This window comes from Dendrobium catenatum, unplaced genomic scaffold (genome assembly GCF_001605985.2).
Source record: "Dendrobium catenatum unplaced genomic scaffold, ASM160598v2 fragScaff_scaffold_980, whole genome shotgun sequence".
NCBI classification, from domain to species: domain Eukaryota; kingdom Viridiplantae; phylum Streptophyta; class Magnoliopsida; order Asparagales; family Orchidaceae; genus Dendrobium; species Dendrobium catenatum.
Window position 1 is genome coordinate 941,700 of NW_021319442.1, and position 26,978 is coordinate 968,677.

General features: G+C 33.9%; 1 protein-coding gene across 1 annotated transcript in view; it reads right to left on the reverse strand.

The window, feature by feature from the left end:
• Positions 1–4,541: 4,541 nt before the first annotated feature.
• LOC110096197 (solute carrier family 40 member 2, chloroplastic) overlaps positions 4,542–26,978 on the reverse strand; it is a 43,122-nt gene continuing 20,685 nt past the window's right edge. The window contains exons 4-14 of the mRNA XM_020822003.2: positions 19,634–19,758; positions 19,463–19,552; positions 19,163–19,342; positions 19,010–19,084; positions 18,802–18,903; positions 18,614–18,731; positions 18,385–18,531; positions 7,371–7,477; positions 7,183–7,296; positions 6,401–6,698; positions 4,542–4,792 (exon numbers count right to left, since the gene is read on the reverse strand). Of these exons, the coding sequence (XP_020677662.1) occupies positions 4,791–4,792; positions 6,401–6,698; positions 7,183–7,296; positions 7,371–7,477; positions 18,385–18,531; positions 18,614–18,731; positions 18,802–18,903; positions 19,010–19,084; positions 19,163–19,342; positions 19,463–19,552; positions 19,634–19,758 (1,358 nt within the window). The 3' untranslated portion in view covers positions 4,542–4,790. The remainder of the gene's footprint in view (positions 4,793–6,400; positions 6,699–7,182; positions 7,297–7,370; positions 7,478–18,384; positions 18,532–18,613; positions 18,732–18,801; positions 18,904–19,009; positions 19,085–19,162; positions 19,343–19,462; positions 19,553–19,633; positions 19,759–26,978) is intronic.

The following is a 26,978-nucleotide window of genomic DNA, read 5'->3' on the forward strand; positions in this document are numbered from 1 at the left end:
GAATGTGTTAAATTGACCCATTGGACTTGAGTTAACCAAACATATGGGTTTGGCAAATTTGATAATTTGACCAAGTCAAATCAAGTATGATTTGACACATGAAGGTTCTGGATGTTTTTGAACCATGCACTGGAGAGATTGAGGGTTTGAAGATGTTCATTTCGTTAGATGAAATGATTTGATCCAAATAGGTTAAATATGACTAGACTTGGGCTTAGTTGACCAAGTCATCTGTTGACTAGGTCAGGGTGACCAATCAAACCCAAATCACTAGGAAAAGAGATCAAAGGGTTTTGATAAAGTTTAAGTGAAAATAGAGCATGATTTAATATAAACAGGGGTTAATGATTGATATGGTCAACCAGTTACACCATGGTTGAGCTTGAGCTCAACATGTTTGATTTGATCAATGAAAACCAATGGAAGTTGTTTTCTTAGACTAGACGGGTCATTTCAGTCAAAATGACCATTTGGACTCGTAAGGGGCCATTTGGTCAACAAGGGTTGATTTGGTCAACTAGATCAGACTAAGGCCTGAGTTCGGGTTTAACAGGTCTAAAATGACATTTCAAACTTAATGTAGGTGGCTATACCATGGTGAGGTCGTTTAGATTGAAATCACCATTAAAACCCTTAAGGGGTATTTTGGTCAAAGTAGGTTGACTAGTTCAACTGGACTTGACCAAGGTCTGGAGTTGAGTCCAATATATTCCTAATTATGTTTATGATGCACTAGAGGAGGTTCCAAGACTTGATTTGACTGGGTCATGTTGAAGTTTGAAGAAAACTTTAAATTTTCCCTTAATGAGTGTTTTGGTCATTTTGACTCATTGTCAACTCGAGGCAAATTAGGTCCACCAAAATATTTTTTAATACTCAACATGTCATAAGCAAGGCTATGCGCATGGACAAGCGTCTTGGGGAGGATCCCAAGATTAAATTTCATAGGCATAAGCTATAAATATTTGAAGGTTTTGCAATCTTTGAAAAATGATTCAGTTTCTTGGGATAGAAATGTTAGATTGTGCTCCAATTTGGAGGGTTGACCTTAGAGACATGCCTAATCAATATGCAATTTATAGATCATGAATCAAAAATCATTTGATTGGATTTTTAAGGTGATTGAAACATAACTCATAAAGGGTTTCAGGACAATGGTGCTTAGCCCTGGGTTTTCGTCTAAAATTCAAGATTTGAGTTGGATTCTAGATTTGATTGATTGAATTTGAATTATTTACATTAATCATAATCAAATGTATGATAAAGATTGAAGATTGATTAGAGATTGGATTGAAGGTTGATTGAAATCTGGGTTAAATGTGAATTGAGGTTTAATTGAACACTGACTAAAATTTGTATTAATTGAAGATTGAATTGATTGAAGTTTGGATTGATTGAGGGTTGAATTGATTGAAGTATGGATCGATTGAAGTCTCGATTGTACTCTAGATTGAAATTTGGATTAATTGAAGAGTCTAGTTTGGTGCTGATTGAAATCTCGATTGATTGAAGAGTCTAGTTTAAAGACTGAATTAATTGAAGTCTAGATTAATTGAGGTCTGTATTGAATGAAGCTTAAATTTATTGAAGTCTCGATGGATCAAAGTTTGGATTGAAGTTGACTGGAGATTAAGTTAAAGTCTGGATTATGGTCTGGAATTGAAGCCATATTAAGGTCTGAATTGATGTATGGATTAAGATCTGGATTGAAGTCTGGGTTGAGGGGTAGATGATTGACAATTGGATGATTTTCAACCATCAGATCAACAGACAGAATTCTGGATAGATCCTGACGACCTCATTCAAAAATGAGGTCAACACATACTTGAAGAAACTAGTTGTGAATGCAGCTCACCCAGCAATCGATATTAACTTACAGATGAACACACGCATCTGCTCGCAATAACATTGACAGCTCCAAAAAAACATATTAAAGAAGGCTACGACGAATATAAAAGTACGTTTTTGATATGATTCCCCTATAGTCAATATAAACCTGCAAGTAAATGTATTAAACATATGCAAGTGATGAAAAATAATATATGGTGAATGTGAATGATCCCTTACAATATAGATAAAGGAACTGCAACAAATATAACAATCTTCATAGGAGCAATATTAGCCTATTTGCAAATAAACATATCAACCCTCTATGAATAATAATAGTTGATGCAGTTCGTTTAAAAGCAACGATTATGTGCTGCAAGTATGGTAGATCTCCTGTGAGCATAGCTACACACAACATACTATTTACAGAAAAGCACAAGAAACGAGCAATGAATACGAGCACCTATGAGCCACTATGAAAGACTCACCATACACACTACATGTTATCTATAAGCAACTGCATGAAATTTATTAGTACATAACAGTTTACCTGTATAAAGTAACAAATGATATACAACACAACATTATGATTCGCTTGTATGCAAAAACAAAGAATTAGTAGTAAAAATTATAGGCCACTCCAGTAAGTTGAATGTTGAGGAAGATGATAGCATGCAAAAGATAGTTGAAGTACAATGCACCATCAACGTTATCAGATCCGCAACACTCATACAAGCGAAAAGAAGACATTTCTCAAGCTTCAAATGAAATTTTGCGTAAACTTTAGCGACAATCACTTAGCGAAAATAATTATATTTAAATATTTAAATGCTCCCCCTTCATGCATTAAAATATGATTACTCGCAAAATCCCCGATGAGCATAATGTATGCACATATGTGATGTCTGAGGATGCTACGCTGTTCAAGAAATAAACATAAGTTCGAGCTCGATATTTCTATGTAAATAGATAGGAGTCGACACGCCTAGAACTATCAAACAACTATACGGTCGCAATGTCGACCAGAATATTTATTTTATATGTTCATATTAGACATTCAAGGTCAATAAAAAGAAAATTTTGTTAATAAAAGCATAAAGTTGATGATGAACCCGATCCTCTATTAGCCAATAGATAAAGTCGACAAGGTTCTACTAATAAAGTGAAGTTGCTCATAAGTATCCCGATAATTGTCGTGTTGACAAAAAATCTCAATCAAAGATGACATAAAATATTGTAAAATGCCTCTCATATTCTAATAAAAATATGAAAAACACTCCAACTCATAAAGAACAAATGTCTGATCGAGAATATCACTAGAATTCATTCTCAAATTGTTTATTGTCGGCAAAAACATGTCATGTGTCCTCTGACCAGTGACTTCACCATCAAATGACACCACATGTAAATGATTATGATCGAGACCCTCTAACGAGTGATTTTGTTGTCAAATAGCACTATTATATTACGGTCATTGATAGAAGCCATATGTTCTCCAACGGCTTCAAATATTTAAGTAATGAATCAATAGGATATAATCGATACGGCATAAATCCCTCTATTACCTAAGGTGGATTCAAATTTGTCCTAGAGAAATATTCACAAATTTACTCCCTTAGACAAATATTCACCCCATGTATATAAGATATTTTTATGAAAAAGTAACCCATTGCTATTGACAATGATCCTTCTCTCAGGTTAGGTTGACCACCTCTTCTAACAAGTAAAACAGGGATCATAATAACCCAAGATGACAGAACTATAATATCTTGATCGAGTTTATCATCACTCTTTCTACTATCCACTTTAAGTGCAAGATGATAAATTCCTAATTTTAAATGCTAAATTTTCAAATACCAAATCATTTGGCTACTATATGTCACATAATATGTATATGTTTAATGACTAGCCTTAATCGAAAGTTCTTTATTGTTATCAGGAGGGCTAATTAACTATAGGGGCTTGCGCCTAAAGGAAACTTGAACTCAGATCATGAAATCCTCACAAAATGAGGACAAAATCTCTAGGTAATGCCTTATTCAAAACTCAATCTGCCTTCTAAAAATTTGCCTCAGAATTTAAACTTTAAAACTCTCCTCAACGAGCCAAAGAAAAGAAAAGGGGTCACGAAGAGACCAAGGCACAAATTTTTGGAGCCCATATTTATCACCTAGTTACTCTAACATTTTCACGTACATGCTCGTTTCATATTCTGCCTCTAAAAGTAAAGTCACACATCTAGATGAGCATCCCCATCTTTATAAAATTTAACTTAATATTATGCTTCCCTTTTACCAACCAACATTCTATAGCATAAAGCATTGTAGGTCTCACTACCATCTTATAGAAATTTCCCTCAAATTTGAGGAATACTTTTCTATTAACAACAAGCCCGATACATTCCTCCACTTCAACCATTTAACTTGAATTCTACTAATAATATCTCTATCTATTTCACCATCATTCAGAACAATAGATCCAAGATATCTAAAATATGTACTCTTATTAATGACTTGATCGTCAAAAGTTACAGTCCCCCCTCTAGATCTCTTAGAAAAAAAAATAACAGATATATTTTTTCAATTTCAGATATTATAGGACATATCAAGTTAAAATTTTCTTTTCTTTTTTTAGTCTTTAGCTTAGAGTTAATGAAGTTACATCAATTTACAAATCATTTTCATAAAAAATATATATTCATTCAATCAATAAAATTTATGAAGTGCCAAATACACTATACAAAAAAATGAGTTAAACAGAGAAATTGGGTAGACCAAATCTAAGAATACTAATTATGTGATTCAGTAACCCAAATCCAAATCGTGTCAACTCAGAACTGAATCAATAGCAATGACATGGAGAAGATTTGATTGACTGTATATATACTGGATGCATCCATATTCTATGGCCTCCACATGGAACAAATGGAAGAATTGGTAAGTAACAAATAATCACAAATTTGCTCCTGCATTTCACCAACAAATGGATAAATAGTTAGAAGTCACCCATAGATCTATAAAAAAGGTTAAACTTCAGATGGATTTTAACATGAAATTGGCAACAGATAACTAGTTAACAAAAATAATTTCATAATCCTCTAACCTACAGAAAATAAAAATTAAAAAAAATAAATCATAATGAGATGTTTGCATTGCAAAGAAATTATTTTTGTAAATAGAATCTGTGATCTTTGGGTCACAATAGAGGCAACCAACACTACTCCACATCTGTCCTCTGCAATTCAAAATACTACACCATAATGAACCATTTTGCCCATCATGCTGTGAGAAAAGTGATTTCTGAAAAAAATTTTTTTTTTTTGATCAACTTAGCGTTCGTTTGGGATGTCTTTTTTATTGCTTTCTAAACCAGCTTTCTAGTATAAATTTTCTATAACAAGAATTTTGGTACTAAAAAGTTATTTTAGAAAGTGATACTAAAGCTATTCCAAACGAAGCCCAAAATCAAATGATTTTATATACTAAAATTACTGCAATTTATGATAAATCAACTAAAATTTATATTGTACTAATTTCAAAATAAATTTAATGATCATTATAAGATCCAATTTGACCAAAGTAAAGAATATTATGTACCACAATTTTTTTTCTCATGCATTTTAGGCATAGCCACACTCATTAAACAGATATAGACTAAAATGGGGCAGCATCAATCATCATTTACTAAAATGCGTGCAATACAATATCCATACCCTATTTATTAAACAGAAGATTTTTAACCCAGAACATAAAATTTCTCAATCCAACATAAGATGCTCTATTCAGATCTAAAGACCTTATGTCTAAGGTATTTAGCCTAGAGTTTGTCTGATATTAGACTTCGTACACAAATATGTGGTCTTTTAGCAGCATATCAAACTTTTGACCCAAATAAAAGGTTCACATATGCCAATTTTAGAAGGATCATAAAAAATGAGGTGTTCTACTCACATAGACAAAAAAGGTCAAAATAATCTCTTGAGTGTTTGTGTTGCTATATTAAATCCAGTTATGTAATACATTCAATTTAGTCTCTTAACTTCTCAAATATGATTCAAAATAATCTCTCTTGTTGAATTATTTTGAATCAAAATTTAGACGTTAGTGAATTATTTTCAATCATATCTAAGAAGATGAATGATTAAATAGAACATATTAAGACTTCATTTGGAGATTTCTTACTGTTTTCTGAAGCAGTTTTTTAATAAAAAATTTCTACTTCAAGAATTTTTTTACTAGAAAATTGTCCCAAATAAAACTTGAATAGTGTTGGACTAAAATGGGGCTCCAAATAGTCCATGAACTATTTTAACTTTTTTCTCAACTCACTTATAAAATGGTATTTGACCAAACAGTTAAGAATCCATAAATATCATTATTTTAGCTCAAGTTGGTAACATTCAACACTAAATACAATCTCATGCTCCCTCCATAAAGCCTTAAATTAGTTAAATATGAATTTGAAGAGAGAATTTATTTGATTATTCGTAAAAACTTCATCATAAATCAATGATATAGAACATGCTCAATGATATTAAGGAAATGCTGAATCACTAAAAGATATGAAATCTTACATGTTTGGAACTGAGGATCAAGAGAGAAAAGTTCTCTCTGCTCATCAGATGGGTTTCCAAGCCAACAGCAGAACATCCATGCAGCACCAACTACAGAAGAAAACGAGAGCAAGGCCAAGAAGCTGAAATGCTTCACATCATTTGCAATTATTGCTACACCCAACATCGCAAATTCCGCAAGGCTAGCAATTGAAATCTCTGTCGCCCCAATCAAATTTGCCTTGGAAAGAGGGATTCCAGTCTGAAGAATTTGGGTTCCAACAACGTCATAAGACATATGACCCAGTCTCGATAAAACCTGAAAAGATGAGCGCATAGGGAGTATTTCAAGAAACTATATTGCAAAAATTCTTCAATCATATAACATATCAGATAAAATCAGGGGTTATCAGACCAGGAAATGTTCAATATTTAAAAATTCAACCAATGTTCAACGGGGTATTCAACTGTGATGATATTAGTATTATTAAAACTAATTAAAGTTATTTAAATGATGTAATATTTTTAAATATGATAAATAAGTGATTATATATATATATATATATATATATATATATACCAACACCATATCTCTAATGCAATTTCTAATCAAATCAGTTCAACCACACCGAGTTTTACGGGTTGAGCGATCCAATTGTTGGTTTTGATGGGTTGATTTCGGTTCTCTACAAATCCAATTTTTTAATCCGACAAAACCAGCTTGAGGCCTGATTCACGATCCCATAAATTCAACCACCCAATCCGGTTAAGTTTTAACAACTACGGATGCACTGATGACTTACAATCAATAAGAGGAAGAAAAACAGTGGTTTTTGACTTGAAACAGAACCAACACAAAATACACCAAGAGCCGTGGCAAGAAGAACACTCTGAAACACTAATCCAGCAGCTCCTGCCTGTAAATGTCAGTAAATGGAATCAGCGAAGGAATGAGTAACTTAAAGTAAAAGAATGTGTTTTGGTTAAGAACCTTTAGAATGCCTAGTTTTTCAACAAGGGTTGCAGATATGAATGTTGCAGCAACACCCATAAATGCAGATAACCCACTAAACCCACCAATGATTGAAGGATTGACTCCTGCCATATATGAAAAACATTGAAATAGTAGAAATACAGGATAAATAAACAAATTACTGTTTAAATGGTTCTTCATCGACAGGTTAAGCATCCAAACTGAAGCAACATATGCCCTTCATGACATGTATGCCCAAAATAAACCGTAGAGTCAATAAATTGTACGATTTTACTAACAATGGAGAACTGCAGTGGATCGTAGAGCCAACAAATTGTAGGATTTTATTACCTAGTTCTTTCCATATGAGAGAGAGAGAGAGAGAGAGAGAGAGAGAGAGAGAGAGAGAGAGAGAGAGAGAGAGAGCGAGAAAGTCAAATGACAGCAATTAAAAAATAATGCAAGCATCAAAATTGCATCAAAATTGACTACCTACACCATTTAGAGCTAAGCCTAAAATTAATATCATTCAGTCAAGGACACTTGACTAAACATGGTTTGTGTGAGCGTGTATAGTAGCTATTGTTGACCTCCATACTAGTGTAGGGGTCGAGTCGACCGTACAACGTGAATTTCAAAAGCAAAAGAGCGAGACAACCCGCGTAACTCACATGACATGTGTCAACAGAAAACCTAAAATCGCTTAAATGGTCTTCATTCGTGAAAGAGACAAAGCCGATGCATTCGAAGCAACGAAAATAGTTAAGATCGTCCCCCATACTGAATGGAGTCTTCGATCGGCGAAAATTTAAATTTCACGTGCGTAAATCAAGGCGACGAAGCGCTCGAACGACACGACGTGACGACCGACTCAATGCACGATTAATTTTTTTTTATTATTATACCATATAATTATAAATAAATTTTGAAGATAGAGGGAGAGAGAGAGATTTAAAAAAAAAAGAAAAAAAGTTCCTTAAATACCCCCACTTAAGCCCTTAACCCCTCATAACTCCCTCCTCACTCCCTCACGACTCCCTCTCATGTCAAACTCACGCAAGAAGCCACCCCCCTTCGGCTCTTTCTCCCTCTCTTGCGACTCCAAGCTGCTGGCCACCATTCCAAGCCTCTCCAAGGTAAAACCCTCCCTCTTCTTCTTCTTATTCTTTCTTCTTCCTCCTTTCTTCCTTCTTCTTCCTACTTTCTTCCTTCTCCATTTTTGTTTCTCCTTCTTCCACCCTCAATTTTCCTCTTCTATTTCCTCTTCCTCTTCTTCTCCTTCTCCTTCATCTTCTTCTTCTTTTTCTTCCACCATGTCTTCTCAAACTTAAAACAAACCCTAACCTTAATTTTTCAATTTCTCCATATTTACCCCTGAAACCACCAACCTCCCTTCACAAAAAATACTCTCCCACACATCCTACACACCCCCAACAAAAAAGCTCATTCAACCTCCACTTTCTCTCTCTAGCCTAGAAAGAGAGAAATTCCTTCATAAATATTTCCCTCTCCATCCCAAACATCTTCCTTCACCATCATGCCTCCATATTTCTCTCTTAGAGAGAAAATAATTCCCCTATTTCTCTCTCTAAAATTGGAGAGAGGGATTTTCTCTCTCTAAATGTCAAAAGGTTTTCGCTTGAGTAGATCTAAAGCGGAATATATGGAGTGTAATTTTAGTAGTAATAGACCTAGTGAGGGGATTATGACTTTGGGCGATCAAGTGATTAATAAGAGTACATGTTTTAGATATCTTGAATCTATTGTTTAGAGTGATGGTGAAATAGATGGGGATATTATCAACAGAATTCAAGTTGGATGGTTGAAGTGGAGGAATGCATCGGGCTTGTTGTGTGATAGAAACGTACCCCACAAACTTAAGGAAAAATTCTATAAGATGGTGGTGAGGCCTGCAATGCTTTATGGTGCCGAATGTTGGACATTAAAAGAGAAGCATAATACTTAGTTAAGTGTGGCAGAGATGAGGATGCTCAGGTGGATGAGTGGCTTTACCCTTAGAGATAGGATACGAAATGAGCATATACGTGAAAAGGTTGGAGTAGCTCCAGTAGAATATAAGATCTAGAGAGAGACGCCTTAGATGGTTTGGTCACATAAAATGGAGACCTTCCAATGACCCGGTTAGGAGAACATAGGTATTAGATTTGACTTATGTTAAGAAAGGTAGAGGCAGACCTAAGAAGACTTGGTTAGAAAAAATGAATGACTATTCTTTATTAGATTTAAACGAGAATTTGACTTTTAATAGGACACAATGGAGAAAAAAGATTCATGTAGCCGACCCCACTAGTGGGATAAAGACGTGATGTTGTTGTATTTGTTGTTGTAAATGTTACCCTCCATTCCCCTACGTGCCCTACACCACTTCCACCAAAGGCCCTCTCTTTTTCTCTCTCTAGAAAGAGAGCTCACTCTCTCTTTTTCTCTATCTCTAGCCCTTTATATATATCATTAATTAAATGGCATAAATGATAACAAAAAATTACAATGTGCATCGCAGGTTTCCAATCATCGTTGTCGTCTCTTGTCGTCACCTCGGTCACCATGCACTTAAGGTATAAACCTGACACCAGTATTTGAAAATTTATATGTATGAAATATAAGTACTCATGACAATTTTTATTAGCGAGCAATAAAATATAAGTACTATTGACCGCATTTATTAGTGAGCGGAAAAATTCGTATGCATGAAATATAACTACTCGTGATCGCTTTTATTAACGAGCGAGAAAATATTTTGTTTTAAACAAGTACTTGAAGACCCCGTGACAGCTTTTATTAGCGAACGGGGAACAAAACTGTGGTCGCGGTGTCAATTAACATCTATCATAACTGCCTTTTTTGGCAGGCGAAAAGGTTTTACACCCCGATGCTATCCCCTACGCGGGGACGACGTCGGGGTGCTGTCGAAACTTCCAACATAGCTCATGACTAAGAGAATTTTAAAGAAATTAAAATCTACCTAAATTTCTAAGTCATCAAAAAATAAAACATACAAAATTTTATGTTCCTAACACTAAAAGCAAAGATGAAAGAAAATCCAGAACATAACATAAAACAATTTACAGTGAAGTTATAGGAGAAGTAGTTGTTCACCAACATATAGGAACCAAACATCATTTCTTTTATCTCTTAGCTTGCATACACCTAAACTCCATAGCAACAGTCCTTGCAGAAATTAAGTGTGAAAAAAATGAATTGAGCTTCCGTCCTATTTATAACATAAAAGTCAAATTATTTATGGGCCCCACCAGCCTAGGACCCTCTTGTTAAAAGATAGGGAAGGTACACCTACAAGACCCACTAGCCTAGGATCTCTTTGCTAAAAGATATGGAATATACACTTGCGGGCCCCACCAGCCTATGATCCCTTTGCTAAAAGACATAAAAGGTACCCCTGAGGGCTTTGAATTCCTCGAATATTCACCAGTGAGTGAAATACGAGCGTAAATATAATGGAATATGGATGGTAATTATCTTAAAAAATGGAAGGGGTACAAGTAAAAATTTTTTGTCTTTCCTATAAAAATGTATTAAAATTAATTGTTAGCACGTATGAATTCCAGCATATCCCTAATAATTATTCTGGTTAACCAATTCATAATAAAGTGAGAACCGTCCACCACGTTGCAAGTCATGAGTACACAAATACTTTAGATAGCATACATGCTAGTTGTTAAAGTTAGGCAGCTCGTATATCCCGTGAACATCTGTCTTCAAAAAGAAACAAAATAGTGCACTGTTAGTTGTCGCGGGTTGTACGACCCTTCATTAAAGTGTACATGACGCGTCAAAGTCATCGAAGGGTGTCACCTATGAGCCCCTTCCCCTATGTACAATGCGCATGTACCAAATACATACAGATGCATCGAGTGGCACACATGCATACTTCCAATCATATAAGCGCACTAAGTAACCAGTATACATGTCATTAATCATGCAAAAACCACTTCCTGCATACGTCAATTATCATGCCATTATGCAAGTCATTCGAAATTCATGCATGTGTGTCACACAAACACACTAAGTAAAGCATGCGAGTGCATTGCACGAATGCACTATACAAATACAAGTGTATTTTACACACATGTTTAACATGCAAATGCATATCCAAATACATAAGTGTGCATACAAACATACAAATGCATATGTAAACAAACATGCAAACATGTATGCAAATACACTATGCGTCATTTATGCCTATGAGTCATATCAATTTTCCATGTGTATTGTATCAGTCAAGCAAATACATTATCTCAATCATACAAGAGTAATATAAGTGCATACTTCAAATTGTATATATACATCACTCACACTTTATAAGTGCATTGTTTAAACCATGAAGCATGCAAATATGCAGATATGTCATACATATCAAATTTGTGATATGCAAAATGCACTCAAAAGCATGTGTTACCGCATGGGCCCAGACAAGCGTGGCACATAAACATGACTGTGAGAATGCTACAGGATTGAAAAGTAACGAGTTTTAAAGCTAGTAAACATTCATCAAATATTAATACAAATGCACATACGTAAGTGTAATTATGTAAGATGCACTGAAATATAAATACTAGCATAGGCCCCAGCAAGCATGTTATTGGCACACACGTGATATGTCAAGAGATGCTACGCAGCTCAATAAATGAACCCCAGTTCGAGCCTGATCCTTCTATATAGATAGATAGGAGTCGGCATGGCTCAAACTATTAAAAAGATATACTGTCAAAATGTCGACCGGAATATCTATTTGATATGTTCATATTAAGCCTTCGAAGCCTATTGAACCGAGAAATTCAGTAATAAAACCTAAGGTCGACAGTAAACCTGAATCACTGTCGGCAAGTTGACCAAGTTGATAAGGTTCAATCAACAAAATACAATTGACCCCATATACCTTGATGATGGCCGTTTTGAATGTTTATCTAAGCCGAAGGGATTAATTTCAAGTATTCAAAATGCCTCCTAGAGAGGCCCATAAAAGTCTAAAAAGCATAAAGCCTACAATAAACCCCATCCTCTATCGACCACTAGACAAAGTCGATAAGGTTCAATCAATAAAATTCCTAAATACACATAAATATCCTGATGAAGACCACGTTGAATTCAAATCTCAACCAGAGGGGTCAATTTCAAATATCTGAAGTTCCACCCAAATACCCACGAAAATTCAAAAATCCAAAAATCCCAAAATCTAGATGTTTAAAATTGAAATAAATCATCCAAATACTTTAAACAAAATACATCCATCATCCGTAACATTTAGCCTAGGTAGACAAATCTGAAAATAACTTCAGCTCACAAAGAGTCAATGTCTGGTTGAGAATATCACTAAGATTCATTCTCAAACAGTCTCCTGCCAGTAAGGACGTGGCATGTGTTCTCTAACCGACAGTTGTGCCGCCAAATGGCACCGCACGTAAACGGTTATGACCGGGACCCTCTTAACCGGGTGGTTTGCCGCCAAATGTTACCACTAGATTACGGTCATGACCAGCGCCCGTATGCTCCCCAATGACAGCAAATCCTTGAGATATGACTCAATAAGATATAATCGATAGGGCACAAAGCCCTTTATCAGCTAAGGTGGATTCAATTTTGTCCTTCAAACAAATATTCATCCAAGGTTTACAAGGTACCCTTGGACGATGCAACCAATGGCTGCCGACAAGGATCATGTTGTTAGGTTGGGTCGACTACCTCTAACTTAATAGACCAGGGACCACGATGGCGGCCCGGGACGACGGAACCATGGGATCTTGACAGGGCTCATCATCATTCCTCCTACCATCCGCTTTAAGTGCATAGTGATAAATTTTAATTTTCAATATCTAATTCCGCTGCTATTATATGTCATATACTATGTACCTATTGAATAACTAGCTTTAGTCGAAAGTTCTCTCACATTATCGGGAGGGGTAATTAACTATAGGGGCTTGCACCTATAGGAAACCAAAACAAATCATAAAGTCCTCGCAAAATGAGGGCGAAATCTCTGGGTAGTGTCTTATTTCAAACCCAATCTTGCTTCTGAAAATTTACCTCGGAACTTAACATATTAAAACTCCCCCGAGAGAAGGGAGGCTGGGGCACAAATTTTCGGAGCCTACAAATGTCAATGGAGCTAATGGTTTATTTCTCCCATGAAAAGGTGAACCCTTAAGAAAAATACATGATTATATCAATGTTTTCTAATGTTGACTAGAAATTTTGTTTGTATCTTGACATAGAATAATGTTTGGAGGGCAGGTCTACCACAAGCACTCTCCTAGGATAAATCCATGATATTTTGTCCAACAACTAGTCCCATCATATGCTATTAGTATTAAATCCATGATATTTTGTCCAACAACTAGTCCCATCATATGCTATTAGTATTGTTGTATTTAGATTCCTTTTAATATTTTATTCCTACCATGTATATATAAATAGAAGTCTTTGTACACTTGAGCAAAGAAAACAAGATGATGGAGTTCCGCCAAAATCTTCATTTAACTGTATCGATAAGCTCTAGCAAAATCTCTGAAAGAGGGAATACTAAGCACCTCTCACTGCAATATCTTAGATACAAGCTTGGTGATAAGGACTATGGAGAACATTAAGAAAAAGAAATCGTTTTCCTAGAATGAGTCGGAAGCATGAAAAAATGGTAATTACTCTACCTGGACTTCATTCTAAGCCCTATATTTGATTTTTTTCGTATTATGCTCTACCCGAGCTCCATCTTCCTACTAAATACGCAACCTTCCTACTAAAACGTGCCTCTTCTAGATCACAAGGATTGGTTTCAATGATCATTTAATCATCTTCCCGCAATTTAGATCAAGTTGGTACCTGAATGAGGCTATTATGTACCCATTGTAGAGTTGGTAAAAACTAAGTGTTCCAAGGAATAGAGCATGAAGTGTCCACTAAAACACCATGGGAGTTGCCCATCACCATCAGCCGAAATTGAAAATATAACTTTATGGCTGCAAAAACTTGAGTTAATTAGCATAGATCTTTATATAATGATCGCAGTTGTGACATGCATCAACCAATATAATCATATCATGCCAATTCATTTCCAAGAGGCATTTAGGAAAAAGGGTGTTATTTCTATATGAAGAGGATAAATAAGAAGATGAAGACTATGAAGTGGGGGAAACTGTCATCATCAAAAGAACGACTGAAAAAGAGCACAGCACCACCCTTTCAAGGTGGAGGTGAAGCTAAACTCACCTATGATGGAACAATCAATGCATATCGCACTGAAAACTACTTCGAGCAATTAGAAACTTTAATGTTTATGATTTCAACTGTATAACGAGTTTCTTTTGCTCATTTGAAGCTTACTTCCAATGCACTTGTATGGTTAAACTCTTACGTAAAAACCACCCATAATATTGTAAGAATTTGTTAGTGTTTAAATGGCTATTAATGAGTTGCTTCCCACCCAATCAGTCAGGAAGAAGAGAAGTATGTCAAATGACAGCAATTGAAAAATGTGAGCAAATCATACAAAGACAGCGCTATAGAATTTCGAAGGTGAACCATTGCCTAAGAAATCTTCTTGGATGAACAAGAAGCCATTACAATATATTTATCAGGTATTCACCACAAATAAAGCTATATTATCCATAAATGACATCACCAACGCCAACTTAAAGTAAAAGGCATCAATGAGAAGAACCCCGACAAGCAAAAGAATGAAGCCATAAACAATCCAAGGTCAAGGATCGATCAAAGAGAAAGAAAGTAGGATGCCAAGCTAAAATGCGCTAACTACAGTAAGACAAGGCATACAAAGAATGGCTACTAGAAGCTTCGCTTAGATCTCAAACAACACAGAAGGGAAAGCAAAGAAAAGTAATTAATAAATATAAACATTATTAAAGTTATTGCATTGCCCAAGTTTACACAAGACGAAACCTAAGTTTTGCTATTGATGGCCCATAGGAAAGAGAGAGCCCATGTAGATATGGATAGATAAGAGCTCTTCTGAGTCGACATCCAAGGGAATCAATCGTTATTCACCTATGGAGTGTGAAGAACCTCATCTCAAAAAGGATGGTTTGACATTTAGGGCACTCGACAACCAACATCCTAAGAACTATGCTCAATAGCTAGAACACAAGGAGGTAAAAATGCATATAACCAAGCAATGCACCATTAAGTTTTCCCTCACCAACCAATGAACGGAAGACGTTGTGTGCGAGGTAGAACCTCTAGACATCTGTCACATGATCCTTAGAGGATCATGCCTTTAAAGCTAATTAGCTAACTGCTATTTTGTGATGCTATCAACTCTAAAATGCATAAATGATAATGATTTCCTAAAGATGAAAAAGCTCATGACTGGTAAGGAAACTAACACTATTCCATAGACATTTACATCTCCTGAATATTTCCAATGAATGTTAAATCACTGCTAAGAGTTAACATCACTAATGCTATAAGAGGTAGCAATAAAATAGCAAAGTCAACCTTTGACTTCTCATCAAAAGGAAGAAAGCAAATTATTATAGCCAAATTATGCATCTTGCAAAGAGAGTGACAGACATAACCCTTGGACAACATCTTTTTAGCAACTTCTCCATATAAGTAGGCTCTCAAATAACATCCTCAAAGAAGTCAACTCTCGGCAAGCCTTGATCTCATCCATTCGGCCCCTGATTGGCATCCTCTCCCCAACTACTTTCCTTGAAGTTGGATCTTGGTACGTTCTTGTGAGAAGTCAGCCCACGATGGCCTCCCCAAAATGGCCAACTACAAACTGCTCGGGTTGGCATTGACTGACTTGTTCCCTTCTCGAAAGTTGTCATGCTAGCGACTCACCCATTCCCGAATGTTATCCCAAGAGTCCAGCTCCTAACAACTTCCTAAAGAGATTGGCTTATGTCATTCCAGTCAGTTGGGTACAAGGTTGCAGTCCATTTACCATAAAAAATGAAATTCAAAAGAGCTCACTATTTCTTCAAATAAGGTGATTAGAATGTGAAACTATGGCCCCCAGTGAGGTCGCCCAAAGTTATTCTCGCTCACCAAGTGTGTAATTGACCAGATTGAATCATATTATGGTGAAAGAGTCCAATTAATCTCGAAATTAAAATCAAATTTTATAGGGTTCCTTGAGTTAGTGATATAAGTCTAACAAATTAGCCCTTCAAGCCAACACAAAGCAAATAAGCACTTCAATCCTAGAAATTAAATTAATTAGGTTGATGGCTCTCTTGCCAAGCTACCAATCATACAAAAATATAATGCCATCAATCCCATCAATTTGGCCAGCTGCCATATCATTAAGTCCATCAATTTGGCATGTCAGGCTTGCTAAACAAGTCAATTATCATGTTATCAACACATCATCAAATTGGCCAGCATGCCCTCAAGCCCATCAATTAGATTAACCACCATGCCACTAAGCTCACCAATCACGTACCTCACCAATCATAACAATTTTCATGCCATTAAGCCTTCCATTCATGTTGACTATCATGCCATCTAGCACACAAATCAAGACAATTACACTGTTGTCAAGCCACCAATCGAACCAATTTCTATGGCATTAAGCTAATCAATTGGTTCAATTGTCATAGCATCAAATCTATTCAGCCGCCATGCTATCAAGCTCATCAAGCGAGCTAACAACTATGTCATCAAACCCATCAATAGAGCCAACTACCATGCTAACAAGCCAAATCAAACTCAAGTTTAGATTCTATGCTACAAGTCCCACCAAACACTAGGCTATCTCCCGTGTTTTCAAGCCTGCCAAATCAATTAGACTAGAACAAAACAGCATATTTACCAAATCAAATAGGTGGATGGGAAAACATCAAATGCACATTTTTCCCCCACTTAAGAAAATGGAGTTATTTTTGTTGGTGTCATCCGAACTCATAATGTTGGCCAGTAACGTCAAGCTCACAATTTAACTCAAATGAGTTTTTAGTCAACCTATCAACTAACAAATCAAGCCCAAATCTCCTCAAGAAAATCCAAATCCATATAAATAAATCCTAGCAATCGATCAAGGGAAATAGTGGGAAAAGAAAAAAAAGTAAAGAAACGATATCTTCCTATATGAGTACTCACTCTCAAATTCACCAAAACGAACACGGGAGCATCCTTTCAGAGCCTAAAATCATCTATTAGAGAAGATCAATAAAGATCTATATAAATCCCTCAACAAACTCACCAAAACCAAAAATGAAAAGAGAGGGGAAGACTCGGATTTTATAGTGTCATTGAGAGGCCACTGCCAGAATAATTTTGCAACCAATCCAGTTGTTGACATTTATAAATATAATGCTCCTTGCAGTCAACTGGTAAAGATCAGGAAAAAAAACAGCTAAAAGTTTCAAAGCTCACGCCCCTCATTAGGACACTAACTGAACCTTATGTTAACCTAATAATGGAAGAGCGATAGAATGAGGATGTGGCAGAAATGGTCTTGAAAGATGAGTTTAATAACAAATGATACCTTAAGCTAACAATTTTACACCATATAAAACGGATGTACCTACAATGCAGTTTACTACACACACTGCAGCATAGGAAAGAGGTTGATGTACACATGCAATTTTTTAAATCAACAGAAGTTAATTTAAATTACTAAACTGCAAATATAAGTTATGGGTAACCATAAGAACAAGGAATGTGAAGATTAGTAACATATTACACTTTTTTCCATCATCCAATTTTTTTAATTAGCACTAAAGCATAATAAGTGAAGAAAATTTTAATACTGATAGGATAGCTAATTATGAAGGTGGTGGGGCTTTAGAAGGGCTGGTGGGGGCTTCCGAAGAGGAGGGAATAAAAAACATGCAACCATTGTATAATACCACTAAAATTTGCTCGGTATGGAATAAGTAGAGGAGGAGAAGCTTAACTGGGGGAGTTTGGTTGGTAAAATAGAAGTAAATATCACAACATAGAATGAAGTAAACTTTGCTCAACTCCATGCGATGCAATTGAAGCTGAAAGTTATCACACTTTAGCGGAGAAGAAAATTTGTAAATCGTACCATGATGCATTAGGAATGCCGTCATTATGGACCCTGGAGCAAGGGCAATGTTGAAATACAGGAATACATACGCCAAACTTGCAGGAAGAACGGGCTGATTTCTATATTCCATCCAGCCATTTCTCATGGACTTGAATCCAATTTCAACTGAAAATGCAAGGGTAGATTAAATATGTTTATTTTCATTAAAACATAAGAACCATAATAAAAAGACTTGTAATGAAGTTACCTATCTTCCCCATATTTAAGAGGGAACCAACTCTAAAGGAACTATCAGAATTTTGAGAGAACTTGGAGCATTCTAGAGCGCCACTTGAACTCCTGTTTATAAGTTCCCCTAAAATAAACTGCAAAAGGTAAACGGCTTGAGAATGGACAAAAGTTGACACCAAAAAAATATACAGAAATTGGATGTACCAAAACAGGCAATGCACATATCATTAGTCCAGAAGCGAGTTTTAAACAAGTTACGGTATGGTATTTGGATAGCAAAATGCCAAAAATTGAAGCGCCAGCTATCTGCGCATTTCAAACAAGGAGTCATGGCTTTTATAACCAGAATATATTAAGAACGTCAAGAATATGAAGCTTGGCAACAAAAATAAATTATTAGTCGTAACCTTACCTCACAAAGAAGATCAATACGATTGAGCATGGCATTTGCACAGGCAAGAGCGATTGGCCTATTAGTGCCTGCTAACTTTGGATTACAGTAGAACCTACTTAAGATAAATACACAAAGAACAAATAAATGCAGCATCTGAAATCATCCAATTACCAGCACTACCCATTCACGCTCAACAGTAACACCCAAAGCTAAGCCTGCAAGTCTTTCAATTGCTCCCACGGCAACCAGCACTATAAACCATGGTTGGAAAAGCATGGTTGATGCAGAAGAACACGATGCCCTGCTGAGTGCATGTATGATCATTGCAGCTGACAATAGCTGAGCAGCTGTCTGACACAATATACATGTTACCAGCCAAATTTCAATGTAGCCGTTACAAAATGATGTTATGTTATATGAAAAAAACTGTTACTAGAAAGCATCTTTTACAGGCTCAAAGCTATAGCACACCTGTATTATATTAAGACTGTGATATGCAGGAATTCTAGGGAAGTGATCCATGAGATTACCAACCAAAGGGGCACCAATGAAAACTGAAAGCTGAATTAAACAAAATCAATCACTAATCATGCTCATAGAGTTCAATATCCCAGAAAATGAAAACAATGATTCTTTAGCTACCTTGGCAAAGAAACCCACAAAAGCAACTGGCAAGAGACTTGTATGAAGAGTTGCAACAGCTGTAGGCCATGCAAAATTCCACAGTTGTTCCACCATATTTCCAACAAGGAAGCTTGCATATAAAGCTGGGAAGAACCCCTTCACTATTAAATGTCATAATAACCCAACCAGATATTCATAGAAACATAATGGGCTGAAATGATAACAAAAAGATTGCAAAGCCAAAGTTCAACAGCCTCAAGATTTGTATTAAGTCCTATGATCACTAGAAAATGATTACCCCCAAATACGGTTATATTTTTTTTTTTTGCAAAGAATAAACAATAATTAAGAGTTAAATGTGCTCATCATAAAAGTATTTAAAAGCCGATGAAATCTAAGAAGCACAAACACTCCAAAACATCTTCCATGTTCATGTCCAACACAAACATGGCTTCGACATGCCTCGACACATGTTTGATAATCTAAAAAAAGTTTCCTAGGGTTTTAAATATGTGGATTGGAACTCAGACATGGGTTGGACACAGGAGACACAGGTCGTACACGTTGGGACACAAGCAAGACACTAGAGTTTGAGTTACTGAAATCAAAATAAATTACAATTTGTGTATATACTGTAGCCCTAACTTATGTGCATATACCCATAACCCTAGCCTTTCGGTCTCGCAATCCCCCACTCCCCCTTGTCAAAGTCGCTCGTCATCTTTTATATATTCTTCGTCAAAGCCACTCAACATCTCACACACTTGCCTCTCCGTCAAAGTTGCTCACCATCTCTTACCAGTTTTCAACTTTTTTCGTTGAAGCAACTCAACATCATGCCTTGCCATTTTAGCTTGCAATCTTGCCTAGTATAGCCATCTTGAGTTGGCCTGCTCAATGATTTGAATTGTACAGGTAATCATTTTTATCCTATTATTTGATTTATCTAATATTCCCCAATTTCAAGTCTTAATAAGTGCATTGCAAGCATTTCTTCCCTATTATTTGATATAGCTAATATTTCATTATTTATGTATTAAAAATATTTCAATTTTAGTAGCATTTTTAATTAAATAGTGTGACAAAATTTTATGGTTAATGATTTGAATGTTTAAGAGAACTGAAATAAATTCCATTCAACAAAAAATAATATTAATGGTACAATGATTTGTGACCAACATTTTTGACAAAAATTCAATTAAAGCATACAAATTACAAACCTGTTTCGCTTGTTGTTTACTAGATAATGACTTCTAAGGTTGGCACAAATTGTAATAGCCCGTATGTTGACTCTACCAAATATTTGTTTTCTAGAATCAATATAAATCCAAATTACAAACTGTCTTCGTCATAGCATTATTTTTATAGAATTTTACTTGCATGATTATTTTTTCATAATTTTGAGTGCTAGTGAAAATCCTTAAGAAAATTTGCCCCTATCGTTATAAGTGGGGAATTTGCAGGTGTCCGTTTTGCAAATCGATTTCACAAAAATTTCTAAATAAAATGTATTATTTTTTGAATATTTTTCTATAATTTTTTCAACTCTAAAATAATTTTTATGAATTATATATTAAAAAAATTGATTAAATTAATTATATAATATTAAATTATTATTTAAATTAAATATCTTTAGTCACTAAAAAAATTTTAAAAAGCTTTTCCCTTCCTTTGTTTTGGCAACAGAGAATGTTTTAGGGAGAATAGGGAGAAAAGAGAAGAGAGAGAAAGGAAAAGCTTGGATTTGGAGTCTATAGAATGATTTTTGTCCATCGACGCTGTTGAAAGATTTTCTCGTCTCGTTATAAGGAACTTTTAAGCTATTTCTGATTTCAAAGATTTTGTATTTTTAATATTTTTCTGATCAAATTTGTATTTCTGTTACCAAAAAACCAGAATAATTTTGTATTGATAAAACTTTTATCGCGTAACTTTTTATATGTTATAGAGATTGAGATTATAAATATTTTGAATATTTATTTGAGATTTTTCACTGAGTGATTTTGAAAATACAGAGATTTTAGCCTACCCAGAAATTTATTTTGATGTCTAAAAATAATGATTTAGTTCAAATAAAGGTTCAGAAAATTATTTTAACCAATATTTAGTAATTTGGTTAAATTTTGAAAATATGAATTTTTGTTCAATATGATTTTTTGTTGTCTACCGTTAAGACATTTTGGCATTTTTTGAATTAAACTCAATTATGTTTTTTTATTGACTGCAATGCATTAAAAATGAATGTGGATATGTAATTATAATTAATGTTATAATATTAAGATAATACTATGTGTAAAAGATAAGTAAATACTGGTTGATCCATTGGTTGGAGACTGATTGACCTGTATAGGATGGTGGGCTGACAAGCTTTCTTTTAAATACTATAGTTTGGTGTTATCCTCTACTGATTTACGTAATACACGGATTGAGAGTTATAAAGAGATGATTATTATACCGACGGGCTAAGAGTAACAACTCTATTTACTAGCTAACAATTTATTGATACCAATACAATACTAAAAAAACACTATGATAGGCAAGACTTCTTATTTGTTTGGTGTGACTATTGAAATGCATATTCTAAAGACATTGTTCTTATTATGATACTAATTTATTATTATTACTGCACGGATATATTATTATTGCATTATTTTATTGCTCCTATCACTGAACTATTACTGACAAAGATACTTATACTATTTGATACTATGGATTCACTGCATAATAAGCATGTGACATAATAAACACATAATACACTGATTTGATATTGATATATAATAATTTGATAGTATGTGTACATTCCTATATGATTTTACTACATTAATTTAATTTCAAAAGTCTTTACTGATATTTTGATTTGATTTTTTATCTGATTTCTATACTGATTGGTATTACGAATACGATGATTATTTTATAAATTTAACACTCGTACTGATTTATTGCTTTATTGGCTTCCGTACTCTAGTGGTTTACTGTTTATAAATTTTACTACCATTGCATGTGAATTTTACTCTTTTTGCACTTATTCAATGATCATATGAATGTTATTACTATAATTTAATCTCTGACATGTATATTGCTCTTTTACCGTATTTTAAATTCAGTTATAGTTTTTAGTGACCTGCTAGACTTTCTATCTCATTATATGTGGTTAAATTATTTCAGGTTTGACATAGGAGCAGCAGTGTAAGATTGGTCAGAATTCTTCAAGTTCTATTTTTTTATTTTAGCTATTATTTTATATCCATAACATAATAGTTATGGTATGATTGTGTAGATCCTAAGTATTCTTTATGATTTTGGGGAATTGAATACAGATGTATTTATTGATGTTTAGATCTATAGTTTTATTTTTGATAATAATGATATTAATAAAAGAAATTAGATAGCTCTAATTATTATTTATTAACAAATAAAAGAATAATTCTTCTAAATTAGATTCTAGGGCATCACAATTAGTTTCAGAGCTGTTGTTGGAAGAATTGATTGATTTTTTATCAGAGCTATAGAAAATTTATTGCGAGTTGGGTAGATTAAGGTATATTATTTTGCATACTTAATTGAATGACATGTGAAAAATGAACTGCATGACTGTATGATTCTTGACGAGTTTTGATTTGCATTTGATTTGATTTCTGATTTGATCATACGATTTTTGTTTATATTAATTTTATGCCCGAATCTTTAAGGGATTCTTAAGGTAGATAGATCTTAATAGACCGTATGTTGACTCTGGCAAATAATTTTCTTTTGGAATCAATATAAGTCCAAATCACAAACCGTCTTCGTCATCTTATTGTTATTGTCGTATTTTACTTACACGATTTTTTTCATAATTTTTTATCTCCAATCAAAATCTTTAATAAATTGGCACTTATCGATATAAGTGAGAATTTTGAGACCGTCAGATGTTTGTTTTACAAATCAATTTTTTTAAATTATTTTAAATAAAATGCATTATTTTATGAAATTTTTTATATAATTTTTTAAGCCCAAAATAATTTTAATGAATTATATACTTTAAAAAATTAATTAAATTAATTATATTATATACTTTAAATTTGGAAACAAAAAACGTTTTAGGGATAATAAAGAGAAAAGAGAAGAGAGAGAAAGAAGAAGCTCATATTTGAAGTCCATAGAGCGATTTTCGTCCATCGATGTTGTTGGGAGATTTACTCATCTCGCTATAAGAAATCTTTACCCTATTTCTCATTTTAAAGATTTTGTGTTTTTAATTTTTTGTAATCAAATTTGTATTTTGGTTTCAAAAAAATAAAAAAAATTTTGTATTGGTTAAACTTTCACAGCGTAACTTTTTATATGTTATATATATATATTAAGATTATGAACATTTTAAGTCTTTATTTGAGATTTTTTAACATAAATTTTGAAAATACAACGATTTTAGCTTACTTAACGTCTAAAAATAGTGATTTAGTTCACGAAAACTTCAAAATATTATTTTATTCAATATTTTGTAATTTGGTTCAATTTTGAAAAATGTAAATTTTTTCTAAATATGATTTTTTTTTTTTTACTATTAGGACATTTTGGCATTTTCTGAATTAAGCTCAATTAAGCTTTTATTGACTGCAATGCATTGAAAATGAAAATAGATATGTGATTAAGATTAAAGTTATAGTATTGTGATAATAATATGTGTAAAAGAGAACTAAAGACTGCTTGACCCGTTGGTTGGAGAATGATTGAACTGTATAGGATTGTGGGTCGACAAGCTTTCATTTAAATATTATAGTTTGGTGTTATCCTCTATTGATTCACGTGATACACTAATTGAGAGTTATAAGAAGATGATTATTATGCTGACGGGTAAAGAGTGATGACTTTATTTACTGAACCAATGATTTAGTGATGCTGATATAATACTCAAAAAACACTGTGATAGCCATGACTTTTTTATTTGTTTATGTAACTATTGAAATGCATGTTTTTAAGACACTGTTCTTATTATTGTACGAATTTATTATTACTGCATTAATTTACTGTTAGTGCATTTTTTACTTCTCCTACACTAGAGTGTTACTGCATAAAGTGAAATCCGATCCATAAATCAGTAACTAAAAGAATCGAAAAAGCTTTGATTGTATCACTTAAGTTATAGAGAAATTCCTGAATCCAAGAATTTAGAATGAAAAGTTCTTCATTACCCAGAAAAAAATAACCACTTAGAATAGCGAAACAGATTAGATTTGTATGCAAAATGATATGGAAATAACTCAAATAAGATTCATTGTGTATTTGGACCAATTGTATTGTTTCCTTGTGCATTCCTATACGAAGCCTTTGCATGTGTGTCTCTGAGTACTCCTTTATCATCTCGTCCAACAGGAATAGTTCTTCTAATTCCATAAATTTTTCTAGAACATTTTTCTCTTGAATATCATTCAAAAGGATTTCGGATTGCCTGGTATTCCACCAATTAAGAACCCAAGTTTCTAGACATTTCTTAAATGAGAGAAACCCACCAGGGCAAAAAGAGTATAGACATAAGATACTATTTAATACTACTGATTCACTGTGCAAGAAGTATGTGACATATTAAACATGTAATATACTGATTTAATACTGATATAGAATAATTAGATAGCATGTGTACATTCATATATCATTTTACTACGTTGATTTGATTTCAACTGTCTTTATTGATATTTTGATTTGATGTTTTATTCGAATTATGTATTGAATTGTATTACGGATACAACGGTTGTTTTATAAATTTGACACTCGTATTGGTTTATTGCTTTATTGGCTTCTATACTATAGTGTTTTATTTTTTACAGATTTTACTACTACTGCATGTAATTTTGTGTTTCTGCACTTATTCAATGATCATATGAATATTATTGCTATGATTTGATCTCTAACATACATATTATTTATTTGTCGTGCTTTTAATTCAGTTATAGGTTTTGGTGACCTATTGGACTTTTTAGCTCATTATTTGTAACTAAATGATTTCAGGTCAGAGCATGGGAGCAGGAGTGTAAGACTTGTCAAGATTCTTTAGCATCTATTTCTTTTTATTTTAGTTATTCTTTTGTATTTATGACTGAATAGTTATGATATGATTGTGTAGATCATGAGTAGTGTATATGATTTTTGGAAATTGAATATAGATGCACATATTAATGTTTAGATCTATAGTTTTATTTATGTTTCTATTGATAATGATAAAAGAAATTAGGTATATTTTGTTGTTATTTATTAACAGATAAAAGAATAATTCTTCAAAATTAGATTCTTGGACATCACACGAATGGGATTGGCAATAATCCCATAGAGATGAATAAAAATTTATATATATTTGTCACCAAGTTAAAGAAAGTTAGGTCAATTGGAGTGGGGGTTAATGTCCAATTTCAATGTTATTTTTGTTAGGGAAAGTTCTAGGGTATGTATTCTAAGGGTGAGCTCACTTGTTCAGAAAACCTGGGGCAAGCATTCGATCATGGCCTAAAATAACATCCACACTAATTCAGGAAGTGAAAATCCTTAATCGTAAAGCTAAGTAGAAAAAGAAAAGAATGTCATCTTTATGAAGGTTCCTCTTCCCTCTTCTAACCACAGTGACTCCAACCAATATTATAGCTCACAATTAAGAGGATATTTATTTCAGGTCGAAGGCTATAACTCAAAAAAGATGAGAGTACAGGGCTCTAATGCTATTGAAAGAGCCTTCAATTTTCAAGCTAAATATTGTTTGCATAAGGAAATTGCTTGCATATTTTGTTCAGAAGCACTTTCCTTTTCATTTAGCAAGACATCATTACTAATTTAGAGCTTTCTCATATGTAGTCAACGCTTCACTCATTGGATATATCCCTCCAGGTTAAAATTGTGGGCTCTGAAAATTTTGTGCCCTAGCCTCTCTGCGGACGCTGTCTTTTTTCTTTTTGTTGACAGCGGAGAGTTTTAACGAGTTTAAGTTCCGGATGAATTTTCAGAAGGCATATTAGGATTTAGATAAGACACGACCCAGAGATTTCGCCCTCATTTCGCAAGGATTTTATAATCTGAGTTATGGTTTCATATAGGCGCAAACTTATAGTTTCCTATAGGCGCAAACTCCTAAAGTTGATTACCTCTCTCAATAACAAGAGAAAACTTCCGATTAAGGATAGTTATTAGATAGGGACTGAGTACCCATATAATAACAACTTTAGGATTTGACTTTGATATTGAAATTTAGAGCTTATGACTTGAAATTTATTTTCATATACTTAAAACTGGTTATTAGAAATGACTTGGTTAGAAAATATTAGAAATGATCTTTCTCTATTAGATTTAAACGAGAATTCGACTTTTAATAAGACACAATGGAGAAAAAAGATTCATGTAG